Source organism: Equus caballus, chromosome 3 (assembly GCF_041296265.1).
Source record: "Equus caballus isolate H_3958 breed thoroughbred chromosome 3, TB-T2T, whole genome shotgun sequence".
NCBI classification, from domain to species: Eukaryota; Metazoa; Chordata; class Mammalia; order Perissodactyla; family Equidae; genus Equus; species Equus caballus.
In genome coordinates, this window is record NC_091686.1 from 59,583,845 (window position 1) to 59,610,941 (window position 27,097).

General features: G+C 38.4%; 3 protein-coding genes across 12 annotated transcripts in view; 2 read left to right on the forward strand and 1 right to left on the reverse strand.

The window, feature by feature from the left end:
- The first annotated feature begins 1,621 nt into the window (after positions 1-1,621).
- ABRAXAS1 (abraxas 1, BRCA1 A complex subunit) lies at positions 1,622-22,369 on the forward strand. Of its 2 annotated transcripts, none has more exons than XM_023637801.2 (9): positions 1,622-2,172; positions 3,960-4,050; positions 6,916-6,952; positions 10,312-10,378; positions 11,695-11,891; positions 12,671-12,790; positions 14,686-14,770; positions 17,244-17,358; positions 17,939-22,369. In XM_023637801.2, exons 1-9 carry the CDS (start codon positions 2,086-2,088, stop codon positions 18,370-18,372), a joined length of 1,233 nt encoding a protein of 410 aa, XP_023493569.1. In that variant the 5' UTR covers positions 1,622-2,085; the 3' UTR covers positions 18,373-22,369. The 2 variants fall into 2 exon arrangements, with proteins under 2 accessions (XP_023493569.1, XP_023493570.1); XM_023637802.2 differs by having other exon boundaries at positions 2,106-2,494.
- MRPS18C (mitochondrial ribosomal protein S18C) lies at positions 21,317-25,864 on the reverse strand. Its single transcript, XM_003364666.4, has 6 exons — positions 25,678-25,864; positions 24,818-24,870; positions 23,215-23,298; positions 22,134-22,191; positions 21,531-21,590; positions 21,317-21,446 (listed from the first exon to the last, which is right to left on the reverse strand). The coding sequence occupies exons 1-6, from the start codon at positions 25,862-25,864 to the stop codon at positions 21,370-21,372; spliced, it is 519 nt and encodes a 172-aa protein (XP_003364714.3). The 3' UTR covers positions 21,317-21,369.
- A 75-nt stretch (positions 25,865-25,939) lies between these two features.
- The window catches only part of HELQ (helicase, POLQ like), a 50,853-nt gene continuing 49,695 nt past the window's right edge, over positions 25,940-27,097 (forward strand). For all 9 annotated transcript variants that reach the window (XR_011437064.1, XR_001380469.3, XR_011437062.1 and 6 more), the window contains exon 1: positions 25,940-26,388. Coding sequence is in view for 2 of the 9 variants with exons in the window: in XM_014738789.3 (XP_014594275.1) it covers positions 26,197-26,388 (192 nt within the window). In the remaining 7 variants the exon portion in view is untranslated. The remainder of the gene's footprint in view (positions 26,389-27,097) is intronic.

The following is a 27,097-nucleotide window of genomic DNA, read 5'->3' on the forward strand; positions in this document are numbered from 1 at the left end:
ATCTATTCAAGTCCTTTGCACATTTTTTAATTGGTTTGTTTTTGTTGTTGAGTTGTAGTTCTTTATATATATTCTGGATATTAATCTCTTATCAGATTTATGGTTTGCAAATATTTCTCTCTTCTGTGGATTGTCTTTTCACTCTCTTGATGGTGTTCTTTGAGGGACAAAAGTTTTTAATTTGATGAAGTACAATTTGTCTATTTTTTCCTTTGTTGTGTAGGGGAGCAGAATTTGCCACCCCAAAATATATCTCTTTGGCTTGATCAATTTTAAGAACAAAAGACTCAGGAAAAAACTTTGATCTTCCTCCTAAATGCCTAAAAGAATTTAAGACAGAATGTCTGTTCCAAGAAGGAGCTGTCACCATTGGTGACTATAGTTTACTATGAACTAGGTGTGCTAGACAGGGGGGAACCTAGCAAGGCCTCTTTGATCAAAGTCCCCTCCATGTCCCTCGGTCTCTGCACAGTATGGCAAACATTTGTTTACTAAACATTTGCTTTTCCATGTCCGTGTGAATTGCCTTCATCCCCTTGAAATCCCAAACCACTAGCCCCAACATCCTCCTTTGTCTTTAGCTGAAGATGGTATTTATGGTAGTGGCTTTGGCCACTTTGGCAAGTCACTCAGTTTTCCTGGGTTTCTCCCATGTACATGTTATTAAATTTTGTTTGATTTTCTCCTGTTATCCTATTTCATGTCAATTTAAATTTTAGACCAGCCAGAATAGCCTAGAAGGGTAGAGGAAAATTTCTTTCTCCCCTACAGTTGTCTGTGCCTTTGGTGTCATGTCCAAGAAATCATTGCCAAATTCAATGTTGTGAAGCTTTTCCCCTATCTTTTCTTTGAAGAATTTTATAGTTTCAGGTCTTATGTTTAGGTCTTTGATCCCCTTTAAGCTGACTGTTGTACATGGTATAATGTAACAGTCTAACTTCATTCTTTCTGAGTTTGTTGAAAAGACTGTCTTTTCCCCAAAGAACAGCCTTGGCAACCTCATTGAAGATCATTTGACCTATACGCAAGGATTTATTTCTAGTCTCTTGGAACAGTGTTACATTTAATTTTTTAATCCTTTAGGTCATTACTATCCATAAAAAATAAATTATGTGAAAATCTTTTCATATCAACAGTGATTGTGGTGAAATGAAAGCAAGAAACTTAATTTTAGAGCATAAACACAATTATTAATTCTATACAGGTCTTCAGCCAAGCATGGCTGCCACACAACAAACTCAGAATTGTACACTACTAACTCAATTCAGTAGCCTGATATTTTCGTAAATTTCAATCATTTAAAAACTATAGCTTTACATTTTGCATGTGTTTTGGGGGGTGGGATTGTCAAGCCCTGATCTTTAGGTTCCCCTTTACCATTTACATCAAACGCTCCAACACAGTATGGTTATACCTATCAGTAAACTATCAGAACAGTGCTAAAAATCTATGTATTTTTAAAATTGATCTGAGTTCTTAATTTTCTAAAAGCAGGCAAAGAAACCAAACCCGTCTCCTGCCCCGCCCCTCACACGGATGGAACATTGCAGGAAAGTTCTAGAAGAGACAATCCCTGAAATGTGTATTAGTGTTCTAGAAGTTTCAATGGGCAGCGTCGTGCACTTTGAAAACCCTAACCGTGGCACATCCACTGTGCTACTACAATGTCACCCAGCAATGCTTTTATTCTGTCAGCAGCGTTCCTTTTTGATAGTTATGGGTATTTGGCCACGGGTCCGTCGGCAGCAGGGGGCCACCCACACGCATTCCCTGCTTCTCCAAAGAGGCGCACGACACCGCGTGGCCCTTCTTGGGAATCGGCCAGCGGAAGGCTGGGAAAGACCCCAGGAATGAGCCCCCGGCCCGCCACACGGGCCACAGCCGCCTCGCCCCGCCCTGCCCAACAGAGGGCGCCCGCGCCTCCCCCGGCGGCCCGTCAGCGGAGTGCGCTGCGGCCTCTGCGCCGGCGCCGGCCCCGCCCCTCGCTGGCCCCGCCTCGCCGCCGCCCCGCCTCGCCGCCTCAGGATCCAGCCGGCGCGCCCGCCCCGCTCTGCCCCGCCCCCCGGAGCGCGCTGTGGCGGCAGCATGGAGGGAGAGAGCACGTCGGCGGTGCTCTCGGGCTTTGTGCTCGGCGCGCTGGCCTTCCAGCACCTCAACACCGACTCGGACACGGTGAGCCGCGGGGCGGGGCGGAATCCCCTGGGAGGAGGCCCAGCGCGCGGGCGCCCTCTCTGCCTCCGCCGCCGCGCCGGGCGCTGCCCTCGGGCCCGCCCGCCCCCTACGACACTGTGTGTTTCGGCGCGCGGAGCGAGTGTGCCCCCCGCCCCGCCGCGCCCCCGCCGCGCTCCGCCTCCCTGGTTGAACTCGGCCGCGAAAGGGTAGTCGGAGAGCTGCTCCCGCCGCCGCTCGGAAGGGGCTCGTTAACTTTCCCTTCTCCCGGCCGGCGACGGTCGTTTTCAGAGACGACTCCATTTGTTCTTGCAGAGCAGCAGCTGTGCGTGTTTGCGGAAATGGCAGATGTTGCATCCTGAGGCTGTTTTTGGGAAATGGTGGTGGATGAAAAAAGCTTAATTTGGGATGTTGGCTGTCTGACTTTTGTTTTGCATTGGTATCAAATCTCTTAAAGTGGGAGGCCTCAGCTAGTTCGTTTTCTCTGCTTTCAGTTACAATTGAAACATTTAAGTTTATCCTCAAATACTAGATATTTAAATGCTTATTTCATACTTTTTCTTAGGTTCAAAACCTCTGGATGAAGTTAAATAGTGAAGTTTTAGAATACAGTGCCTATTTTTTAAAACTTTTATTTTTGTTAAATTACAAAACACTATAAAGCTTCGAGCCCGGAAAGGACTGTAGTGTCTTAGAGTGTTTAGTGACTTGCTAATACGGTTTAGAGAATACCGTGCTGAACAAAGCCTAGTAATTTCAGCTAAATTTTGTTTTCTTCGTTTTATAATGTAAGGTCTGTCTTATCCAAAATGGAAATTACTTTGGAATGTCTTAGAGTGAATATAAACAGAATGGGTCTGTAACTTCTCTGTAGCTTAAAGGATTAGCCCTTGTTTCTTGGATCTTTCTCCCAAAGTCTTTGAAAGGTGGTTTTCTGGATAGTTGTACTTGGCCTTGTCCCTGCTGCCTTTCCCAGGATTTGTCTGGAACACTTGAGTGCAGAGTTCTGGGTTGTTCCCCCTTGATTCCAGAGAAGACCCACATTGTGGAAACATTCCTTTGGTGCTCTTCTTTTAATGAAATGGGAAAAAAAAAAACATCTTAACTAATTATAAAGAGCATAAAATCTTCATTGCTTGTCAGGCACATTGGGTCTTTAAATGTGCCGAGACAAATAATTGAATTCTCCGAAATTCAAAGAAATCACTACTGGGGTGCCAAAATGTATTTTTAAAAGAATCAAGAGTCGCAGCTCCCCTTTGAGAAAGCAGACTCTGATACTGAATTCCAAATCTTTAATGTTTTGCACAATTTTTCGCCTAAAAGTACTGATCATTGTGTCATTTCGTAGCTCAGAAGCCTCCACTGGCTTCCAGAAGCATGTGCCATTAATCCAGAGTCCTTGGCCCGTCATTTGGGATGTTCTGTTATTGGCGTGACTCCTGTCTGTGGTTTCCTTACTCACAATTGGAGCCTTCTGCTCCAGGGCAACTGCCCTGCTCCTCATTCCTCAAACATAGTGTACTCCTTTCTGGCTTTAGGCCTTTTGTGCTTCCGAGTGTACTAGCAAGCACCGTGGTATTTACAGTCTCTTTTACTCACTCAGTTTTATTTAACTGTTCATGTTTCCCAACTAAACTGGAAGTGCACCTGGTCTTTCTTTTGTGTGCCCCCCAGCTAGTAGCACACACTCATACATTGTAAAATACTTGGGAAATATTGGTTAGTTAAGTGACTGAATGGTAATTTTATCAGTGTATTCAATATATTTCTTATTTTTGTCTTCATAGGAAGGTCTTCTCCTTGGAGAGGTGAAAGGTGAAGCCAAGAATAGCATTACTGATTCCCAGATGGATGATGTTGAAGTTATTTATACAATTGGTGAGTGACTTATTTCTATGTCTCCTATTTTTGATAGTTTATGCTGAAAGAGATCAACATACATTGCTTTTTAAATTGTTAAAAAACAGATGCAAATTTTTAAAAGCAGATTTTAAAAGAATATATTGCCTTCATTTCTCAATTAAAATTAGGGCCCTGGCCAAGTCTAGAGCAAGAAACAGTATGGCATATAGGAAGCGGGTAAGGTTACTGTGGGGAAACAAGGATGAAATAGCTCCTGCATATATTTAAGTGGCAGGAACATGGACCAGCAAAAGGAGGCGGAACCAATAAGCAAGACCAAGAAAAAAGATAAAACAATTTAGACAAAAGTGTTAAATGCTGCAGAAAAGTCAGAAGATGAGAGCTGAGAAAACTCAGTGATGAGGTAATTGAAAACCTTAAGTTATTTCTGGAGTATAGTGGGGAAAAGACCAGAGTGCACAGGGTTCGAGGAGTGAGTGGTGAAGCAGCTGCAGCTGGTGGCAGCTGTTCTTTCAGGAAAAAGGGGAAGGGGAGCTTTAAAATACAGAGAGAGTTTTCTGATTATCTAACGTACACAATTTTTTCTAAGCACATTTTTTTTAGACAAAATTGGTGGTGTGCTTTATAAAAAATTTGGCATCACAACAGCATATTGTATCATGACCATTTTGCCATGTTAAATAATCCTCTAAATATCATTTTTTATAACTGCATTGTGTTTTCTATGGACTTACTCTATGGCTATATGTGATTTCAACAGTTCTTACGTAAATAAATTATAATCAGAGTTGTTTCCAATTTTTCATTATCATAAATTATACTACAGTGAACATCCTTGTGTATAAATATTTTTCTACATCTATTATGGATAGATTCCTGGGAATGGTATTACGTCAAAGGGTATGAACATTTTTAAGGTTCTTGAACTGTACTAGCAAATTGCTTTCTAGAAAGATTACATCAGTTCATACTCCTACTGTATGTCATTTTTGTTTGCCACTTAATGAGTAAAAAAAATACTCATGAAACCAACAGTGGTTGCCACAGAGAAGATGATAATGAGAGTGAGTTTAAATCTACTTTATATATTTACTTTACACACATATACATTTATATATATGTATATAAACGTATACATATATAAAATTTATATATATATATACACTTCCATTTTTAACCTGTTAAAGTGGCAAACAATATAAATGTATATATGTGTAAAGTAAATATATAAAGTAGATTTAAACTCACTCTCATTATCATCTTCACTGTGGCAACCACTGTTGGTTTCATGAGTATTTTTTTTACTCATTAACAATACACAGAATACACACATATAAATGTGTGTATATGTTTATTTACACAAAAGGGATCATGCTATACATAGGTAAATATCTCTAAGATAGCATTACTGCAGAATAGTATCAATTCTTACAGTTTTTCATTCTTTCTAATGGCTTCAAATGTCCATTGTATGAACATACCCTAACTTATTTAACCAGCTTTGAATGACTTTCTGGTTTTTTGTTAATACAAAACACTATAACAATGAACATTTTCTAGTGCATATATCTTTGTGCCCTTGAGTATATCTGGAAGTCAGATTCCTGGAGGTAGACCATTGCCTTTTGGAAGTCATGCCATCTTGGACTCTTCCACAATCTACAAAAGTGCCTGAGTCCCCACACTCTTGCCATCACTAGGGATTATCAGATTTTTTTTTTTAAGATTTTATTTATTTTTATTTTATTTTTCTTTCTTCTCCCCAAAGCCCCCCAGTACATAGTTGTGTATTTTAGTTGTGGCATGTAGGACACAGCGTCAGTGTGGCCTGATGAATGGTGCCATGTCTGTGCCCAGGATCCGAACTGGCGAAACCTTGTGCTGCCGAAGCGGAGTGCACAAACTTGACCACTTGACCACGGGGCGGGCCCCATATCAGATCTTTTAATCTTTGCCAATTTGATAAGTGAAAAAAATATCGTTTTAATTTGCATTTCTTAATTACAAATGAAGTTAAGTGTTTATATATTTGACTTTTTGGGGGGCCCTTTTTCTTTGAAAAGAACAGGCCTGTTCTGTGCTTTGACTATATTTCTACTGGGCTACTTTGCTTTTTCTTACTGATTTGTAATACCATATTGTAACTGACGTAAGGAAACTGGCCTTTTGTCACGGGTTACACATGTTCATCAGTTTGTAACTTTACTTTGTTAATTTTTTTTTTTTTCCTGGTCAGCTGGAGCTTTAAAATGAAGCCTTTAGGGCATTTTTTTCCCTAATTATAATTGGCATGCTCCCCAAAGTATGTAATATATTTTGAGGAGTTTAATTACACAACCATTTTTTGAGTAACTCCATTGTGCTTGGAGCACCACTAAGCTTTAAGGTATCAGGCAAGTGCTGTAGGGACGCTTAATGTATTTGCTCAACTTATTTTAAAATGTTGGATTACTTTAAAATAGATGGCTAACAGGTACAATTCAAGATCTACAAATTACTGCTCTGCTTTGGTTAATGAGATTTTCATCACTTTTATACTTTCCCTTATCTACACCAGAGTGTGTTTGGCCAGTGAGCAGTTACAAAGACTGTTTCTGTTCACTGTTTTTTCAGAGGGATTTATGAAAATGTCTAAAAAAAAATATGTAAAAAGGATGATCACTTTTTCTATACAGATGTATTTCTACTGACAAGAGAATAAAATTCACTGCTTAAAACCTCTGCCTGTTACTTCATCTTTAACATGGAAGGAATGATAACATAGGCTTGTTGTGAGGATTAAATGAGAAGATGGTAAAGTACTTCCTGGCGTGAGGTGTTCAATATATGTTGTTCAAATGAAAATTAATGTAATCATAACTAAAAATTCTTTTTTTCTAGACATTCAAAAATATATTCCATGCTATCAGCTTTTTAGGTGAGTAGTAAGATCGGGTAAATGATCCATTATGAAAATTATTCTCTGCAAGTGAAGTAATTTTTAAAACTAACAAAGTATCTTAGTTACCAGTTATATATGGTGGTACTGATTAAAATGAAAAGACTGTTTTCTTGAATGCCTGAAAATTCACTTGTTCCTTTCAGTTCAGTCTAATAGCTTTTCTCTGTACTGATGTGCTTGCTTGAGCTGGCTCCATGGCCTCCTAGGTACCAGTGTACCTGAGGATTGCTTTTCCTTCTCACACCAGTCACCTCATTGCACGTTATAATCCCAGTGGCACGTTCTCATGCATAGCAGCAGCCCGTTTTTTCTACCCTTTTCTTCTAATTATTTTGTCATGTTTCCTCACTATCATATTTTTTAATGTTATCTTTTGTCTATTAACTGGTAAGTTTCTTTAGTTAGCCTGCTTCCTGTTGCTCTTCTAGGGTGAAAACTTGCACTCAGTCCTATACATAGTAGTAGTACTGTTGGCCCTAATAGGCTATGATATCTTTAAAAACTTTATTGTGGTGTAACATACATATAGAAAAGTACACAAATAAATGAATTTTCATAAAGCAAACGCATATAACCACAGCATGGTGCAGTTTTAATGAAATAGCTTTATGATTTACATAAACAGTACATGCAAAGTCAGCATGGCTATCTTACAGTCGCACTGTATGTACACATCTCTGCGGTTGTGTAAGAGTTACAGTGGAGCGTATGGTTGGTGGGGGGGTGACAGAAATAAAGGCTTAGTGTGGTCTTAAACTGCTGTACCAGAAAGCCACCTCCCACAGTGCCTTTTATACAATGGACATATAAAAATATTTGTTGAATGACTGAGGGATTCTTGGCGGAGACTCATAGTAAGTTCTTCCCTGAGGGACTCTCGACCAGCAAAGGATTAAGAAGGGAGAGTGAGGGAAAAAAAAAAAGAAGTGATTCTTTCTGGCAACTACCTTAAATAGAGCAACTTAATAGAATCTTAGAGCTAAGGAAACCATCTGATGGAGGGATGAGAAATCCATGCCTCAGCCTTTTAGCTTTACAAGATTAAGGTGGGGGAGGGGGTTAGGTGAACCCCCTGAAATGGCTCTCATTTGAAAGTTTATTACACTCTTCATGTTGCCTTAACAATAGGCCTAAAAAGTTTATGATATAACCAATGCCACAGACCTGGTCAATCGTAGGGCAAAACTAGGAGAATCAGTATTTCTTGAGTTCTAATCCAACAGCATACCAGGCTGTTTCTTCCCTGTTTTAAATAATATAGGTGAACACATTAAAAACAAAGTCTTCTGATACCACACTTCTTGGAGTCCGAATGGAATAAACTTTTTTTTTTTTTTAAGATTTTATTTTTTTCCTTTTTCTCCCACAGCCCCCCGGTACATAGTTGTGTATATCTTAGTTGTGAGTCCTTCGAGTTGTAGCATGTGGGACGCTGCCTCAGCATGGCTTGACGAGCGGTGCCACATCCACACCCAGGATTCAAACCAGTGAAAGCCTGGGTGCCTGGAGTGCGCGAACTTAACCACTTGCCCACGGGGCCGGCCACTGGAATAAACTTTAATGGCTAGTTTTATGTTCTAATGCAGAGGCTGGCAAAGTATGGCCCCGTGGCCTGTTTTTATATGCCCCTCTATCTATGAATAGTTAATGTATTTTTAAGGGTTGTAAAAAAATAAGAACAACTGCGGCTGGCCCTGTGGCCGAGTGGTTAAGTTCGCACACTCTGCTTCAGCGGCCCAGGGTTTCAACAGTTCACATCCTGGGCGCGGACATGGCACTGCGTGTCAAGCCATGCTGAGGCGGCATCCCACATGCCACAACTAGAAGGACCCACAACTAAAAATACACAACTATGTACCTGGGGGCTTTGGAGAAAAAGAAAATCTTTAAAAAATAAAAATAAAAAAAATAAGAACAACAGAGGAATATGCAGCAGAGACTGTGTGTTCAGTAAAACCTAAAATATTTACTATCCAGCCCCTTACAGAAAAAGTTTGCCAAACCCTCTGTAATACATTGCTTCTCAAAATTTTCCACTGAAATACACTGATAAGCTTACTTCAGGAATCTGGGGGAAGTACCTGGAAAACAGCCCATTGAAGCCTAAAACTTAAAGTCACTTAAAAAACAAAAATGCAGTTTTAACATAATTCTACTGCACAATATATCTATTTCTATATAAAAATGACCCCCTTCCCAGAAACTTCACATAAAATCAGTGCTTGCGCAGAAGATGTACACTGTTCCCTATTGTTTCTTATACACCCGGGTGTATTGCCTTATCCCCAGTTTGAGAAGCTCAGAAGTGGACCATCTACAGAAATATGGGAATAAACTCATATTGAGAGTTTTCATGTTGGAATAATAAATAGGTAAAATGGAGGGATCTGTTGGTCAGCTAAATATCCCCCTTTGGTAGGTGGAACACTTTATTTTGTCTATTTTCCCATTAAAATTTTTTAATGGAAAACTTAATGTAAGTCTTTGTAAATTAAAAAGTAAAAATATATTGCCCATTAGGATATATTTTTTTCAGTTTTCTGTAGCTAAATTTTTTCAGTGTACAGATTAGTATTACCAGTAAAAGCCTATTATAGTGAATATTATTTGTAAAGGATTTTGCATAACAGATATTTCACCATCATAGAAAGAATATTGTTGATCTCAGTGAATGTTAAAAGGAGGAAAATATTATTTGCAATTATTAGAAGGGAAGGAAAGCTGGAAGTTAATGCTTTAGAATGTTTTAGAATTATGTCTCAATTCTCCCTACATCTTTGACATTCCACCTACAGAACAAAGACCACTAAACTAAACCAACACCTATCCTCTCCCACCCCTAAGAAAACAACCAATCAACTTCTAACGCATTTCTCTTAATTTTCTGTAAGTATAGCTTTTGAGATTAGCAATTAATAAATTGTCTTGTGATTGTGCTTCTCTACTCATATTACACATTCTTTTGTATGTATCAATACTGAAAAAAAAAGTTTTAATAAGCAAATTGTGAACTGGCTATGTGAACTTAGATATACCTGTACTTAATGGATGGTTTGTTTTGTTTTAGGTTAAAAAAAATGTAATGCCCGAATTTATCTTTTGAGGTTTCTCCACTCCTTTTCCTTTTTCACTGTTTATGGACCTCGTATTTCTACTACTTTAAGTCTGTTAATTTGAGAACTTTCCCTATTTATTTTAGACCTACATCTGATGGACAAGTACGTATATAGATTTTGGTTGCGTATTTGGGTTAGGAATAACTAAAATTAAAAGTGCTGATAAAATCCTTCGTATTTTTAGCTTATTTGAAACGCCTTTAATTTTGGCTTTTACAGCTTTTATAATTCTTCCGGAGAAGTAAATGAGCAAGCACTGAAGAAAATATTATCAGGTGTCAAAAAGGTATTCCCTGATGTAGCTTTTATTTTTTGGTATTATTTGTATTATTTTTGGCTCCTAAAAACATATAAAAACACTTTGACAGAACTTTTAAGCAGCATTTTTCTGCACAGTGTCCTATAAAGGTGAGGAAAGCCTTGTTCTTTCCAGAAATTCAAAGCAAAGCTAGTCATTAATGGTATTAATCTTGTTCGCATCCTTCCCTTGACTATTCTAACTAACGCTCATCTCTTCCTCTTCTGCGTTTCCCACCGTGCCCCTTCCCAGTACCATTCCTTGAAGGACTTCATCCATTACTGTTATTTTATGGCGCTGCAGTTAGTTTCTTGTAGTGCAGGAACGATTTTCTATACAGCACCTAATGTGAATCCTCCACAGCATACTTGGTGTTCAGTTAAAACTTGCTGAATGATCAAAATAGATTTTTTTTTTTTTACAAACAAGTTTTTTTCTGTATACTTTTTCCTCTTAAAACTTTTTGATCTGAGTTGAGAATAAAAATAGATTCGGTAAAAGAAGTTTCTTTCAAAAAAACATCCTTTGTTGAAAATGCTTAGGCTTTTCCCCTAATTATATTGGATATTTAAAAATGTACCAGTTATGTTTGAGTTTTAAAAAGAAGAGAAATAATTTCTTCGATTTAAACGTGCAAATACAAAACTTCGTTGCTGAAACTGTCACTGACGGATCTCAAAGCAATGTGGTTGTTTTTCTCTGCTATAATTACTAAGTTTTCAGTAAATGAGATTTATTTTTCCAGTTAAAAAAAAGGTTTAATGATACCAACAACACATTTGTTGGGCATGTTACAGTTTAGAAAGCCCTTGCATATGATCTTATTCCATTTTGAAACCAACTCTGTCGGGCAGGTGATAGCATTCCCTTATAAATTTCACTTAAAAGCTACAGAGTTCAGCTTATTTATTTAGTAAACCAAGTATCCATGCAGGAAGTTAACTTGTTTTCATTGACATTTTCTTCATTTGAATTTTGACTAAAGATTAAGATTTTGAGATAGCAAATGCCACAAAAGAAACTAGAGGAAGTTAAGAATTTTTTTTCTCTAATCTTTATTGAATAAAATTGTAGCCCTGTAACTGAATGGAAAGTAATTTAACTGCAAGTCAGTTTGCATACTTTACAAAAGTAAAGTATATACTTAAGTGTAAGCTTTGTTTATATGTGCTCAAAATCTTGCTAAATATTAAGAAAGCCGTTCTTAAAGGCTGTCAGTTTTATTGCTTAATTTGACAGCAAGACACATAATAATTGTAACCATTAAGGTATACACCTGATATTTTCTCTGTATTTTCTTTCAGGAGGTTGTGGTTGGTTGGTACAAATTCCGACGTCATTCTGACCAAATCATGACGTTTAGAGAGAGACTGCTTCACAGAAACTTACAGCAGCATCTTTCAAGCCAGGAACTTGTTTTTCTGCTGTTAACACCAAGTATAATAACAGAAAGCTGTTCTACTCATCGGCTGGAGCATGCCTTATATAAACCTCAGAAAGGGTAAATGTTGGCCAGTCACTGGCTATCGTTAGCTAATAGAAAAATATGCCCAATATTTTTATTTTACTTTTTGTAGCTTACCAAGTATTTTCATATATTGTTGCATTAGATTGTTTCAATAACCCTCTGAAGTGGGTCTTACCATCTTTCTTTACCAATGGGAAAATGAAGGTCACATAAGGAAATTAGAAGCCCAGTATGGAATGCTGAAACATTCAAAAACACAAAACTTGTGTTTTTGGCACTGAGAATTTGCTGTTATTTATCATAAAGTGGAAAAAATATGTGTGCTTTAGAAATTGGTTACTAAAAGATACAGTGTAGAACTGAAGCCCAGGTACTTGAGCAGCTTTTTATTACTCTGCAAGGGAGCGAGGTGGTGCTTGGGGATCCACCAAAAGGTGTTCACAGGGACCCCCCATGGGTTCTAGCAACACTTTCATGGAATATGAGAATTTAGTTTAAAACGTTACTGAGATTAATTTTATTATTCATGGAAAATAGGACAAATCTCAATAATACTGCCCTAGTCTTAGATGTGCTAATCAGCTAAAATAGCCATTCAAGTATTTTTCACACAATTATCTTATACTACGCACATTTCACAACTTTTAAAAGCCATTTACCTCAAGTCAGTAAATTCTGTATTGGATAGGTAGTAAGGAATGGAATTTTTTGTTTGTTTTTTTAATCTTGTAGGGGAAAAGTAGTCTATACTGATAGGTAGATGCTAATCTTTCACTTTATTCTGTTTATATTTTAAAATTTTATTTCTTCAGACTTTTTCATAGGATACCTTTAGTGGTGGCCAATCTGGGCATGTCTGAACAACTGGGTTATAAAACTGTATCGGGTTCCTGTACGTCTGCTGGCTTTAGCCGAGCAGTAAAAACACACAGGTGAGATTCCTCAATTGCTTCCCCCAAAACTTAGTCCTGTTCATTTTTTTAAATTAATTTTATTATACAACAGCAGAATGAAAATGAAAGGAAAACTGACTAATGACCATGTTACTCAAGTATACCAAACTGCTTGTACTTTCTCCATATTGCCTTCTATCACTTGTCCATTTATAAAATATAAAAAAGAGGAGGGTTGGGGGCCAGCCCCGTGGCACAGCAGTTGGGTGGGCACGTTCCACTCCCGTGGCCCAGGGTGCACCAGTTCACCTCCCGGGTACCGACATGGCACCGCTTGTCAAGCCATGCTGTGGTAGGCGTCCCACATATAAAGTAGAGGAAGATGGGCACAGATGTTAGCTCAGGGCTAGCCTTCCTCAGGAGAAAGAGGATTGGCCCCAGATGTTAGCTCAGGGCTAATCTTCCTCTAAGTAAGTAAATAAATAAATAAAAGAGGGTTGTTGCATATCCTGCATATTTTAACCTATTTATTCTAAGACTAAGTAGCCTAAGGCAGCAGTGCAGATTAAAGGCATGACATTAGACTAGATATTAAGTAAAGACAAAAAATGAGGCTCACTCAGACTGTAGCTGAGGTATAACTTTTTTTTGGTCATTAATAAGTCAGAAATAACAACGCTGGTTCTATACGATACTGACTAGAGTGTAAACTTTATGAAGAGACTAGATTTTATTTATTTTTGTGTTCCCACAGTGCTTAACAGTTGCTTACAGAAATTGAATAGTAGTCCCCCATACTTGTGCTTTTGCTCTCTGCAGTTTCAGTTACCCTTGGTCAACCGTGGTCTGAGAATATTAAATGGAAAATTCCAGAAATAAACAATTCATAAGTTTTGAATTGTGTGCTGTTCTGAGTAGTGTGATGAAATCTAATGCCAACCCACTCAATCCTGCCCAGGACATGAGTCATCCCTTTGTCCTGCGTCCTGGATACGCTACCTGCCCCTTAGTCAGTTAGTAGCCAACTTAGTTGTCAGATGGACTGTCGAGGTATCACAGTGCTTGTGTTCAAGTAGATCTTATTTTACTTAATAATGGCCCCACTGTGCAAGAGTAGTGATGATGGCAATTTGGATATGCCCAAGAGAAATCATGAAGTGCTTCCTTTAAGTGAAAAGGTGAAAGTTCTCCACTTAATAGGAAAGAAAAAAAAATCACATGCTGAGGTTGCTAAGATCTACAGTAACAGATTTTATTACAGTATATTGTTATAATTCTATTTTGTTAATCTCTCACTGTGCCTAATTTATAAATTAAAATTTATTTCATATATGTGTGTGTGTGTGTGTATTATATATATATATGAAAAAACAGAGTATATATAGGGTTCGGGTACTATCCGTGGTTTCAGGCATCCACGGGGTGTCTTGGAATGTATCCCCCACAGATGAGGGGGGACTGCAGTACCACATTTCATTGATTATAAGATGCACAGTTTTACATTTATCTCAAATTGGGATGTCTTACAAACCGTGCCTTAGTATTGTTTTTCTTTCTTCGTGGTATATAAAATAATGTTGCCTCTTTGAATCAATGACTTAAACTCAGTAAAATATTTTTTGAATTGACTGGTCCCCATTGCCAAGAAAGAAACCTTTTTCCCCCCTCCCTCCTTCAATCTTTATCTGTTTTTACTGAACCTCTTTTTTGAGTCCTGGCAATAGTATTTAGGAGGCTAAAAAGTTTGCTAATGTGAAGGTAGATGAACTAGGTTTTCTGGTTGGTTTTGTTATATACAAGTAGGTTGACAAAATTATGGTCCTTACAAAGCCAGTAAAAAGAATCTTCCATTGTTCCTAATGACAAATAAGTTTTCATCGTATCATTAAAATAAGTTCTGTACACTTGCCTGAGAAAACGGTGACTTTTTACAGCTCTGAATTTTTTAAAGAAGATGGATCTTTAAAGGAGGTACATAAGATAAATGAAATGTATGCTTCTTTACAAGAGGAATTAAAGGTAAGTTAACATTAAATATCAAACACTTAAAGACCACTTCTAGAGTTCATATCAAATTGATCCCTGAAATTTTCTAGGGATAACATGACATTTTAGATTTCTATTTTGCTGTTAGTTTAGCTTCAGTTACAAAGACCTCAATCTCAGTGGCCTACAAAAACAGAAGTTTAGTCTCACTCACATTATATCTTGGCTACAGTTCTGTTCCTGTTCTAAATGTCATCGTCATCCTAGGATCCAGACTGAAGGAGCAGCCCTTATGTGGAACATGCTCTTCTCACGACAAAGGGAAAAGAGCAAGAAAGTTGGTGGAAGTTCACAACAGCTCTTAAAACTTCTGCTCAGAGCCAGCATGTCACTTCTACTCACGTTCTGTTGGCCAGAGGGTGTCACAAGGCAATAGGCAGGGATAAAAAGGGAAGCAAATATTTGGGAACAACAATCTACCACAATACTAAGTTGTATCTCATTGTGTCAGTTCACGTCCTTTGAGACATCAAGATGGGATTACATGCAACAGATTTATTGGGCCTGAAAAGTATAAGAGGGAAGGAGCAAGAGCAGGCAGGGAGACTTGGAACGCAAGCAGGACACCTGAGAAAGGAGATGGGGGAGAGTGAGGAGAGTGGAGTAGGAAGAGCTTTTAGACTGCAGGGCAGACAAGTTTCAGCCAGGCTGATAGGGAGGCTTTGAACAAAGCTGTCCTACAGGAATGCACCTGTACTAATACCCACACTGTTCTCAGTCACTGGTGAAGAGCAGCCTAGGGGAAGCGTGGCCTAAGCGCAGACAAAGCAGTGGACTCAAAAGGATGGCAGCTGGGGCTGTCGGTAAACTATGCTTCCTCCAAATGGAGATCTGAGAAGTCTATTTCCGTGGCCACCATACTCATCAGTATAGCACACTAAGAGAAGTGGGGTTAATAAATTTTACACACTACTAATGTTGCACACTTTTTTTTTTCCTTTGGTGAGGAATACCAGCTCTGAGCTAACATCTGTTGCCAATCTTCCTTTTTTTGCTTGAGGATGATTGTCGCTGAGCTAACATCTGTGCCAGTCCTCCTCCATTTTCTATGTGGGACACTGCCACAGTATGGCTTGTTGAGTCATGTGTAGGTCCACACCCAGGACTGAACCCACGAACCCCAGGCCACAGAAGCGGAGCATGTGAACTTAACCAATACGCCACCGGCTGGCCCAGCACACTTTTTTAATATGAATGATAAATAGAGGAACTTTAGAAAATAGAGAATCATCCAGAATCTCAACATTGTAACATAACTGTTTTACCTTTGCCATATTCTCCAGTTTTTCCCTAATGTATACATGCTTTTACACAGTTGACAGTAATGGGTTCCTATAAATTTGTGTCATGATTTTTATTGATTTGATATATCATTAAACATTTTTCATGTTGCTCCTTATTCTGTAGATCTTTTTAATGGCAGTGTATTTCATAGAGCAGTACTTTAGAATTCTTAATGTTAAAAGTACCAACTGGGGCTTAAATAGGGAACGTAGAGGTAAGTTACAGGAACTGTAGGCAGACAGCAGCTGAGCTTCAGGAAGGAATTGGATCCAGGAGCTGGAATGCCATCAGAACTTTCTGTCCCTTTGTGTTTGCACATTGGTTTCCTCTATAGTATCTACAAATCTTTTTATTCATCCACTGGCCGAACAGAGAATGGCCATCCCACAGCTCCTGCGTTTAGATCTCTTCTATTCAAGACATCAGAATTTGCCAGTTGGTTATATATTATCTCTGCTTGGGTCAGTTAGGATTAAAGTTGGTCAACGGGGTCACTGGTGAATTTTTACAGCAGGGTGAACAAGTTGATGAGAAATAAGCTGGGCAGACATCCTAGAAACTATCTACTTTAAAACTGGTGTAACAACCTATTACCCTATGATTGGAAATTAGTTACTTTTGATTTGATATTATACTAGGAAACATCATCTTAGATAAATTTTTGTTATTTATGTAAGATACATTCCAAAAATGAAACCACTGAGTCAAAGGGTATTAGTACTTAAAACTGATGACACATAAATCCACTCTGCTTTTCAAAAGTAATTTCTTTTACAGGAATTAAAATCTTTGATAGTTTTATTTCATAAGAGTAAAACATAGTCTCTTTAATGTTAAATATTGGCAGTAACTGCATCTTTCAAAATTGTTCATATTTTCTCGTTTTTTTTGTTTTATTTCTGTGTATTATCAAGGAAATAACTAGTATGGTAAAGTTATGTATAAATAGGAAGTTAATACATCTGGAAAGCATTTTATAACTATAAAACACCAGATAAGTGTTTGCTGAATTCCTCCAGAAAATAGCAAAATAAAATAAAATTTTTGTAAAGGCAGATAATGTTAGATATTATGTACCATGAAGGATATTTTATATTATTTGTGAACGTAGACTGTAGTACACAACTTGGAATTTTAGTTATGCCCTTATTTTATTTTGCAGAGTATATGCAAAAAAGTGGAACACAGTGAGCGAGCAGTAGAAAAACTACTAAAGGATGTAAACAGATTAAAACAAGAAATTAAAAAAAGAAAACAAGCACAGATTCAAGCAACACGTAAGTAAAAAGTTCACATGGGCTGGCCCAGTCGCATAGTGGTTAGGTTCACACACACTGCTTCGGTGGGGTTCGCAGGTTCAGATCCTGGGCACTGACCTAGCACCACTTGTCAAGCCACGCTGTGGTGGCATCCCATGTAAAACAGAGGAAGACTGAAACAGATGTTAGCTCAGGGCTGATCTTCACCCCCAAAAAAAGTTCATGCATTACTACTTTCTGTGCTTTTAAAAAAATTCTTACCGATTTGAATTATGGATGAGCCAGCTGCACTAACTGATGAATTTGTCCACCGTAGGATTAAAAGTAATTGTTTTACTAACATTCTTAAATCCCACTGAAGAAAGAAATGGTACTGTTGTAGCTATACTATATTGTTGATATTAAAGAATATAACTTTAATTTTCTTTTAGAATATTGTGCCATATAAATTGGAGTTTGGGATTATGCTTGTCATTTTTCTTACTTGAGATATTTTGATAAAATTGTTTAGTCTTTTTGACCAAACTTTACTAACAGATAATTATAAAACCTTTGTAGAACAAATACTGTATGCTGAACTGTATTTTATCTTGTTTAGAAGAGAAGAATGTCCAAAAAGACCCTCAGGAGAACATTTTTCTTTGTGAAGCTTTACGGACTTTTTTTCCAGATCGTGAATTTCTTCATTCATGTGTGATCTCCTTGAAAAATAGGCATATTTCTAAAAGTAGCTGTACTACCAACCACCATCTCAATGTGGTAGACAACCTGACCTTAATGGTAGAATACAGTGACATTCCTGAAGCTAGTCCAGCTGGTAGTACACTGCTAATGATTAAGCGTAAAGCTTTAGATACAGATGATGGAGGATGGCAATTCAAGAAGTCACGGCTGATACAAAACAAACCATCTAAAACAGATACTGATAGTAGTAACCAAGAAAAAGCATCCACAACGACCAGCCCAGAAACTGATGAAGAGATTGAGAAAATGAAGAGTTCTGGCGAATATCCACAGTCTCCTACATTCTGATCCTTTTAGGCCAGAGGAGATTTTTGGTTGGCTGAAGGGTAAAGCAAAACATTTCTGTTATTTTTACTATGTTCAACTATTTGCAGGAATACATAGATAAGTTCTAGTGCATTTATTTTATAAAGTACTTTAAAAAATATCAGATACTTTTATTTTAAAACCAAAATCTTTTTGCCCCTTTTACTAAACTGTTGAGGGAAAAGTTTAAATAGATACTCTTTTAAACTTGTATTCTTTAGAATTGGAAAAGAGAGATTAGCTAGCCTTACTTTCACAATATAAAGAAGTCTAAAGTTAATATGCAAATTTACTTCCTTTTTATCTAAGTCGTTAAAATTCTTACTCCTTAAGTTATGATAAATAGTACATTATGGCTAGAGTTGCCAGATAAAATGCTGGACACCATGCAATATTAGGGACATACTTAACATTAAAAAATTATTTGTTTATCTGAAATTCAAATTTAATTGCATGTCCTATACTTTTATTTGCTAAATCTCCTAATTATGGCACAACTATAACACAATACAAATAGTAACCTTTCCCTAGTTTAGAGTCCTTTACACAAAATCGAGTGAATTCAGAATTTGACTACAGAACAAGCCTGGTAATGCAGTGTGTTTGAGATCAGCAATTGGTCAGTTAGCTGAAAAGGCCAGTTTAAGTGGGACTCAGAAATGATACATACATATATACACACATAGGATGTTTATCACAGAGATTTCATTTTAACATAAAGCACAAGTATACATTCATCTGTCAACTTGTTGTAGGGTCAGGAATGTTTCTGCAAGTGTTAAGTCCAGTGACTGGAGTTCCTATGTAAATGACACCCATTACTTACCCTTTACAATTCCCAGTTTTAGTTTCTTTAAAGTGAAAGATTTAAAGAAACTTGCAAAGCAACCTAAGTACAAAATGCTGATAGGTTTTTTCATTTCACAGCACCCTCCCACTCCCAACCTTACTCAATTGTCCTAACCTAATGAGGTGATAGACCTTATTTGACAACTATTTTTTTTTAAATGTAGTTATCAGCTCTTTCCAGGGCATTTACTTAGTTTTCATTGCAACAGTAACTTTCTTTTTAATGCTCATACTTCATCAATGCAAAAACAAATACAAGCGACAGATCTGAGAACAAAATAGCTGACTCTTGGTAACGCACAACTCAACAGGTTTGGAGAGTCACGGGCTTCAGTAATTTTTAAGGAAGATTGTAAATCCCTAGTTTTATCTAGTGAGTTGGTTAAGTGGAGGTTGGCAAAGAGAATTTTTACTGTGTTTTTTCTATTTGTCTTTTCCACAATTGTGAGAATTTTCCATGAAACATACACATCACATGAAGCCTTCATGTTTCACTCACTGGATGAAATACTGAACACACTTTGCCCATTGCTCTTCCATCTGTTACTTCCTAGGTGATAGAGCAAATTCACAGCTAGTATCAAAAACTATCATTTACCTGTGTTTTAAAATGCACTGGTTACCATGGGGTGCTTATGAGGCCCACATAATACCTGGGATGATTTGTGCAGATAATGAGTTTCTGCTGGGATTGTTTTACTGGTTACATAAGCATTGTGGTGTTGTGCAGGGCAGAAGGAGGGGAAACAAACTGTCAATCTGAACCCTAATTTAAAAATAACCATAGCCATCACCAGAGCATATGGAACTTATCACACAGAACATAGATAATGACTAAATGTAAACAACAAAGGAACAAAACTGGATATAAAGGCTAGACTAGGAACAAAGAAACAACAGCAGGCAGCATATGCAAATGTCTTCTGAAAACAATAGCTTGAAATTTTTCAAAGACTGCTTACACACTTATTCAAACTGAAGTCTTAAATGGGCCTTCATACAAAGTTCAATTTGCTAAAACTCTAGAGGTACAAAAGCATTTAGCTCCTACTTTTGCACAGCAATCCATCTCCTTTGAAGAAAGCAATGCTCAATTTTCAATTAGAGAAGCTTGCTGAAGTCGTTAGTACACAGCTGATCGTTCCATCATTGAGGAGCAAGAGTCCTTATGGGATATTTTTTCCCATTTATTCTCCATCTTTTGGCAGTTTTTATCATTGGAGTTAAGATAAGATGACGTAATAGATTGCCTGTGGATCAGTTTATTTAAAGGATACTACCAGTTTCAGGATAGACTAGTCCAGGAATAAATGTTAGGTCCCGTGATAGCACCACTAGCCATCCCCATGTTACATCTCTGCAAAGAGAAGGCCCACTGTCTTAGCCAGTCATACTTATATTTGCCAGTTAGAAAATCTTCCTGAGCAATTTCAAGTCCACACCCTACACATGGGATTTGCACATTAAGCATTTCACTTTCCTGCACCCATATCCCTAAAATCCCATTTACAAGACAGAATCTGAGCCTAAAGTAAAATTCCAATACAAGTCATCCCTTCCATATTTAATATCCCAGTATCAGTGGTATATTATTGTATGAGCCTGTTTGTGGACCAGATATAAGTGACAATCCCACAGCACCGTTTTTATTCATACGTATGTAAAAGGTAATGAGTATTAACATTTTAAATCTTTTTTTTTTTTCTTCTTCTCCCCAAATACCCCCCAGTAGATAGTTGTATACTTTTAGTTGTGGTTCCTTCTAGTTGTGGCATGTGGGATGCCGCCTCAAAACTGCCTGATGAATGGTGCCACGTCCACACCCAGGATCCGAACCCGAGAAACCCTGGGCCACCGAAGTGGGGCACGCACACTTAACCACTCGGCCATGGGGCCGGCACCCCAAATCTTTTTTTTTTTTAATGAACATTCACTGATTTGGAGAGGAAGCCTCACTTCTGAAGCACTTTTTCCTCATAAGACTTCATATTATTAAGTTTTTAACTTAGTAAGTTTGATAAGATTTAGTCTAGTAATTTTCTACCCAAGTTATTAAATCTTATAGTTTGAGTCAATATTAGCATCACAACCAGTTGTAAAATAAGTTTATTGATGATAACCTTATATAATTTACTCCCGATATTTGATGTTACAGACTTTAGGGTCTTTGAGATATGCAGGATCCTTGTATGTAACTGGCATAAACCCTGTAATGAGATAATTAAAGTTCTTCAGAAAAGATAATGAGGAAAATTTTGATTAGCCCAAATCATTTTTTCAGGTACTCTTACCCATTATTTGAGCTCTCTTAATCGCTTTTGTGATTTCTTTTTGTTTCTTCCCACAAAGACCTATAAAAGAAAATGCTTTCTTATTCATAAAAAAGGCCAGTACTCAAACTGCCTAACAATTGTGTAAGTCAAGGAAGGGTTGGGAAATCTGTAAGACAGTAACATCTTAGGCTTTGCAGGCCATACAGTCTCTGTCCTAACTTCTCAGCTCACACCGTCGTAGCTCATAAAGCAGTCAGAGACACTAGTAAACTAAGCTATTTACAAATGATGGCAGATCCAATTTGGCCTATGGGCAGTAGGTCCCTGGTTTACTGGTTTAAATAATCGTCTTGGAAGGACGATAGCATACTTCAGAACATCAGTGCCGTTTTTTTAGGCCCAAGTTTTCTACATCTTGTCAGCCTCTATAGTTAACTGAGCATAAGAAGACACGCGAAATAATCTTTTGGCCTAAGAAGAGCCTTTCTTAAAGTACCTGTAGTATCTAGTCTAATAGTGATTTATAACACTTTGAAAATTTGCCAGTTTTTCTTAAATAAAAGAAGTAGATCTATATAATTCATATCTACATTTAAGTTGCTATAATAGAAAACAAAATACCTGTTATGTGCCTCCCATAAATGCATCCAGTAAATGGAGAAATAAACTGGGACAAAAGCTGGAGTTTGATTGGGAGAGGAAAAAAAATTTATATTAATATATGTTATTCAACCTTGATTGTGTAAATTTCAAAAAACAAAGCTATTTTATGTTACCTTCAAGTTATGTAAAGGTTTATTAATAAATTTCAGAAAATGTCATAAAATATGAATAAAAATACTGAACTATCCCATTAATCAGTCATCTTTTTAAATAACTAATTACTAAACACTCTTACCTAGTGTGCAAAAAAGTCTACATAACAGATTAATGAGCATATTCTTTCAGTGCTAAAGCTGTTCTCTTGACTTTTCCACAGATGACTTTTCTAAAATACTGCTGCTTACAACAGGGTACTAAACATTTCACCTCTCATGATAAGCTATCACATAACAGCAGACTACAGTGAGGTCTTCAAAAGGTACAGGTACATCGGGCCATTTGCCGTAATTTATGTTTTATTAATTTAAATTCTTCAGCACTTTCCAGGTGCCAGGCACTTTTCTTGGCACTATGCATAATCCTCCTAATACGTTGCATTTTAAACTTTCTTGGTTTTTCTCCAAGGCAGCTATCACTTTATACTATTGTCAGCAGACTTAGCTCCAGCATTACTCTATCCACTAAATTTGCCACTTTTAATTTGCTGAGTGATGGACAACAGATAAAACTATATTTGAAGCAGTGATACTGGTGTGAGGTAGAGATCAGCTTCACGAGAGGAGCTTTTTCCAAACCACTCAACTCCACCAACTGAGAAGCACTGCCAAGGTGAGCTCTGGCTAAGATGTTTGGGGCAGAGAAAAGAGGAAGAAACGTTGAGCTGAAATAATAGCAAATGAAGGAGAGCCAGGGGGCTCTTATTCAAATAAAATAGATACCGTATACATAGAAGTATAACCAGATTTGAAATTATGAAGTTTCTAAAACAGCTGCCTCTGCACAAAGCCTATTATAAAACACTTGATTCTCTTTAGTTGAGACTAGTAAAGAAGCAAAATCCTAAAATCAAGTATCATAGTGAAGTAAAACCAGATCTCACCTGTACATTCTTATAATCTACACGTTTTCCACACAAGATACATTTTTTAAGAGGCTCCTTATAAGGATTTTCCATTGGAATGGGCTAGGATAAAGGAAAAAAAAATCTGGTAATATAGTTTAATGTGTTAATTTTGAATTAAAAAAATTAAATCTTAACATTACCACATTTAAATCTATCCAAAGGATTAGTACCTTTCTTATTGTGAAAAAGAATAAATACAACAGCTTGGCTTGTAAAAACAATCAAGTACTTCTGAAAATGATTCGCCATTTTAAAGAGTTCACTGTGCTTTGTCCATATTCGTACAAGTATTTTATTTTTAGTTTGGTTAAGGAGGAATTAAGTCATATAGGATTCTGGGATAAAATACAATCTTTGGAGAAAAAAGGGTTTATGGGGGGGAAAAAATTCAAATCTGCGATGACTGAGTCTCTCCTCAAAGTGTTTTGCCTAGGCTTAAGTTAGTACAAGCCCTAATCCATCCCCATATTTCCCTATCAGATGTTTTATCACTATTTTTATGTTATAAAAACACAGTGCCACATGGTTTACTGTAACATAAGGTTCTTTGACCAATTTTATGGCCCCAGACTGCTTTATAAATTTCTGTCAGCCTGGTTGTTGTTTCTTTCTTCATTACTGCCTCTAAAGCTTCTGTACCAATACCTCCCTCCTACAATCAGTATAGGTGTCCCCCGTCCAGAGATTCTTCATCTAGAAATGCCTAAGAAGTCCTTGAACCCCTCCCTGTAGTTCTAGGTAAAATTTCAAATGAATGGGACTGTGTGCCTCTTTCTGAGAGAGCCCATAGCTTTCATTAGAATCTCAGTGGGATTTATAACCTAAAGAGGAGCTCTAGTGATTTCCTTTACTCTCTTGAACTATTGTGTGAATTAGATGACCAGGATGGATGCTCCGAGGAACTGGAGGAGTTCTTTTGTTTTTACCAACTCCTCAGACTTCCTTAATCCAATTTATACTCACTCACATATAATGACTGACTATATTCTTTCTCTACACTGCTAAGTGCTTTGTATGGTCTGATTAGTGTTAAATTATCTTTGCATGTAGCAACAAAATATACTGCCCAAGTCCAATGCTAGTACTTGAAACCCATAAAAATGCATCTACAGGTTGGAAGAAACTGTATTTAATGTCCTGGTATAAAATTAATTTTGATCCCTCATTTACTAAGACAGCCCCCACCCCCAAAGTGATGAAAGGGGTAAAGACAGAATTGAATTTGAAATGGGGAAGAAAGCCAAGCTATAGGTAAGGTTTGCACAATCTCTTTGTTGGATTATATGCAATTATTCCATCCACCAAAACTATCTTTATTTTTTAATTCCCAAAGCACGTCCTTAAATTTAAGATCTAGGAAGAAAAATATGGTATTACAGAAGCCGTGCTTCTTGCTGGATTCTAGGAATTCTCTTGCTTCAAAACTCAAGTGTCTATTCATCAATGAATTATAATTTTCAAATTTAGGCTAATGATTATTGTTTTGTCCTCCAGCTGAACTCTATTCAAATAGCTAAAATATAAGAATTGGGTCATATTAGCAAATGCCTTATAAAAAGGAAGAGAAAAAAATTCTTACCAGGTCCTCATTGCTGGTTATCTGTTTATATTGTGAGCAACTTCTCCACAGCACTGCAATTAAAAAGAAAGAACAACAAACCAATTCTTTTTTTTTTTAATCTGAGTAGCTAAAGGAAGATTTTTGTTTTTATGGAAGCAAGATGAATCAAGGGACACAAGAGAAAGGTTTTATATTCATTAGACTCACAATGACTGGATAGAAACCCTTAGATTTGAGAGAGATTAAGACTTAAGATAGATATGCTTGCTTTCCAGGGCTTTGGGGAAACGGCATATATTTCCCCACCCATAACAACCTCTCACCCGCTTTCTTACTAAAATTTATTTTCCCTTCACTCCATGGTTAGAGACATTTTACTGCAAACACGGGAGAAGCAACAGCAAGGCGCTGTCATCCCAAAGGGAAAAAAAGAGTAACAGATCCCCTACAAAGAGTCGTTATTGATAGAGAAGCGCAGAGAAGATAGAGGGGAGGAAATGACAAGATTCAAGAGCCGACCTTACAGTTGCGCCCTGATCCAAGACCTGACAATCTGGGATCTGTGCTGGATGATTCTGGAAACGTCCCTTCCTCACCAAGTTTCCCCGGAGATCTTTAGGCAAGTCTGCCTCTTTTGGATAATCATCTCTCTCTCCTCGTGTGTTTTTAAAAAAAGAGTGTACTGGACATGTCATGTCCCCTCCAGCTTTAAAATACACTAGTATTTTTCATGGGCCATTACAGATTCCAGCCTATCCTGGAGAAACTGAATCGCCTGGAACCGGCGTCGTTTAGCTAAGTGACGATTCCCCCGGCCTAACTAGGGCGGAGGGAACGGCTGCAATGCTCCAAAGGAGCGGAGGATATGCAGACTTTACCCGCGTGAGTCCCGGGATCTGTGAGGCAGACAGCAGCCCTGACGAAGGGGGTCTTTTTCCTCCCCAGACCACTGCAAACAGCAACCAGAGCTGCCATGGTTCCTCGTCCCTCTCTTCCTTTTCTCTTTCTAAAGCGTCCTGACAAGTCCCTTCCGGTGCTCTTCCCCTGTTGACCTGAGGACTCCATTCAAAGGTTCCGCGGGCGAACTCGGGACAGCAGGAAGAGTAGGTGGGGTTTTCAATGCGCCTGCGCAGCATCTTGGCGGTTCTCACCCTCACCGCGCCACAAGCACCGGAGGCTTGTGATTGGACGAGAAGAAGGCGGGCTCCTACGCTTGTCTCCGCTTCCGGTCGGAGAGCCCTGAAGATTAATTGGTGGTCTTTCCCAAAGGTGGATGGAGGGGCGAGCGCAGTTTCGCCCTGTTGCTGTCCGCGGCCTGTGTTCTACTCGCTGCTCGACTGGGGTTTGGCGGCTGAGTCCCGGGGGACGACATTTGGGCAGGGCCGTCAGCCCCTGCCATGGACGAAGGTGGTTCTCGCATCCGCCGGCGGGTGTCTGTCCGCAAAAGGACCCGTCCCAGCCTAGGCAGCATTTTTGCCGCCCCCACCGCGGCCGAGCTCAAGCCGGGGGATGAAAAGGAAGAACAAGAGGAGAAGGAGATGGGGGCTGGGAGGAGGCGGCGGAAAACCGTGGGCGTGCAACCAGTCGAGGTACAGCCCCCCTCAGCTCTCAGATTCCCCCAGTTCTTCGTCCCATGTCCCGCCTTTGGGATGATGATGCAAACCCAGGTTTCCTACCGCGCATACCCACTGAACGGGGAGTGGGAGACCAGCCATAGCAGGCTTGGAACAGGAAACTCCAAAATTTTGGCCGTTCCCTTCTCAGGTGCCAGTAATTGACCAATTATCCTTCATTTGACCAAATAGCCTTCATTTGCTCACCTTTGTTATCGCTGGTAATCCTCACTGGCTAGGTGTTGCCTCGTTATCCCGATTTTTATGTAGATATTAAACGAAGACCGAGAGACATAGAAGTTGTGCACGAAGCAAATAAGCATGACTGAGACGCAAACCTAGACGTTGAACTTAGGCTGCTCCTGCTGTACTAATAAAATCTACCATTTATTGCAGGCCCGTTATGTGCCGGGTAATTCGTTAAACTATTTACGTTATCTGGATTTTACAACAAGAGTCAGGCCCTGAGAAGTTAAGAAACTACGCTTCTGACACCAAATCCTGTGTTTTTAGTCACTGCACTATATTGCTGTCTCCAGATTTACATCTCTTCCGTTCACTACAGCACCATGAGTCAGTGTGCAGACTCCCTCTCGATTCCAAATTCCTAGGAACAGAATCTCCTTGGAGTGTCCAGTAGTACAAACATGATTTAGTTACAGGCCAGCTTCTGTAGATTGGAGTG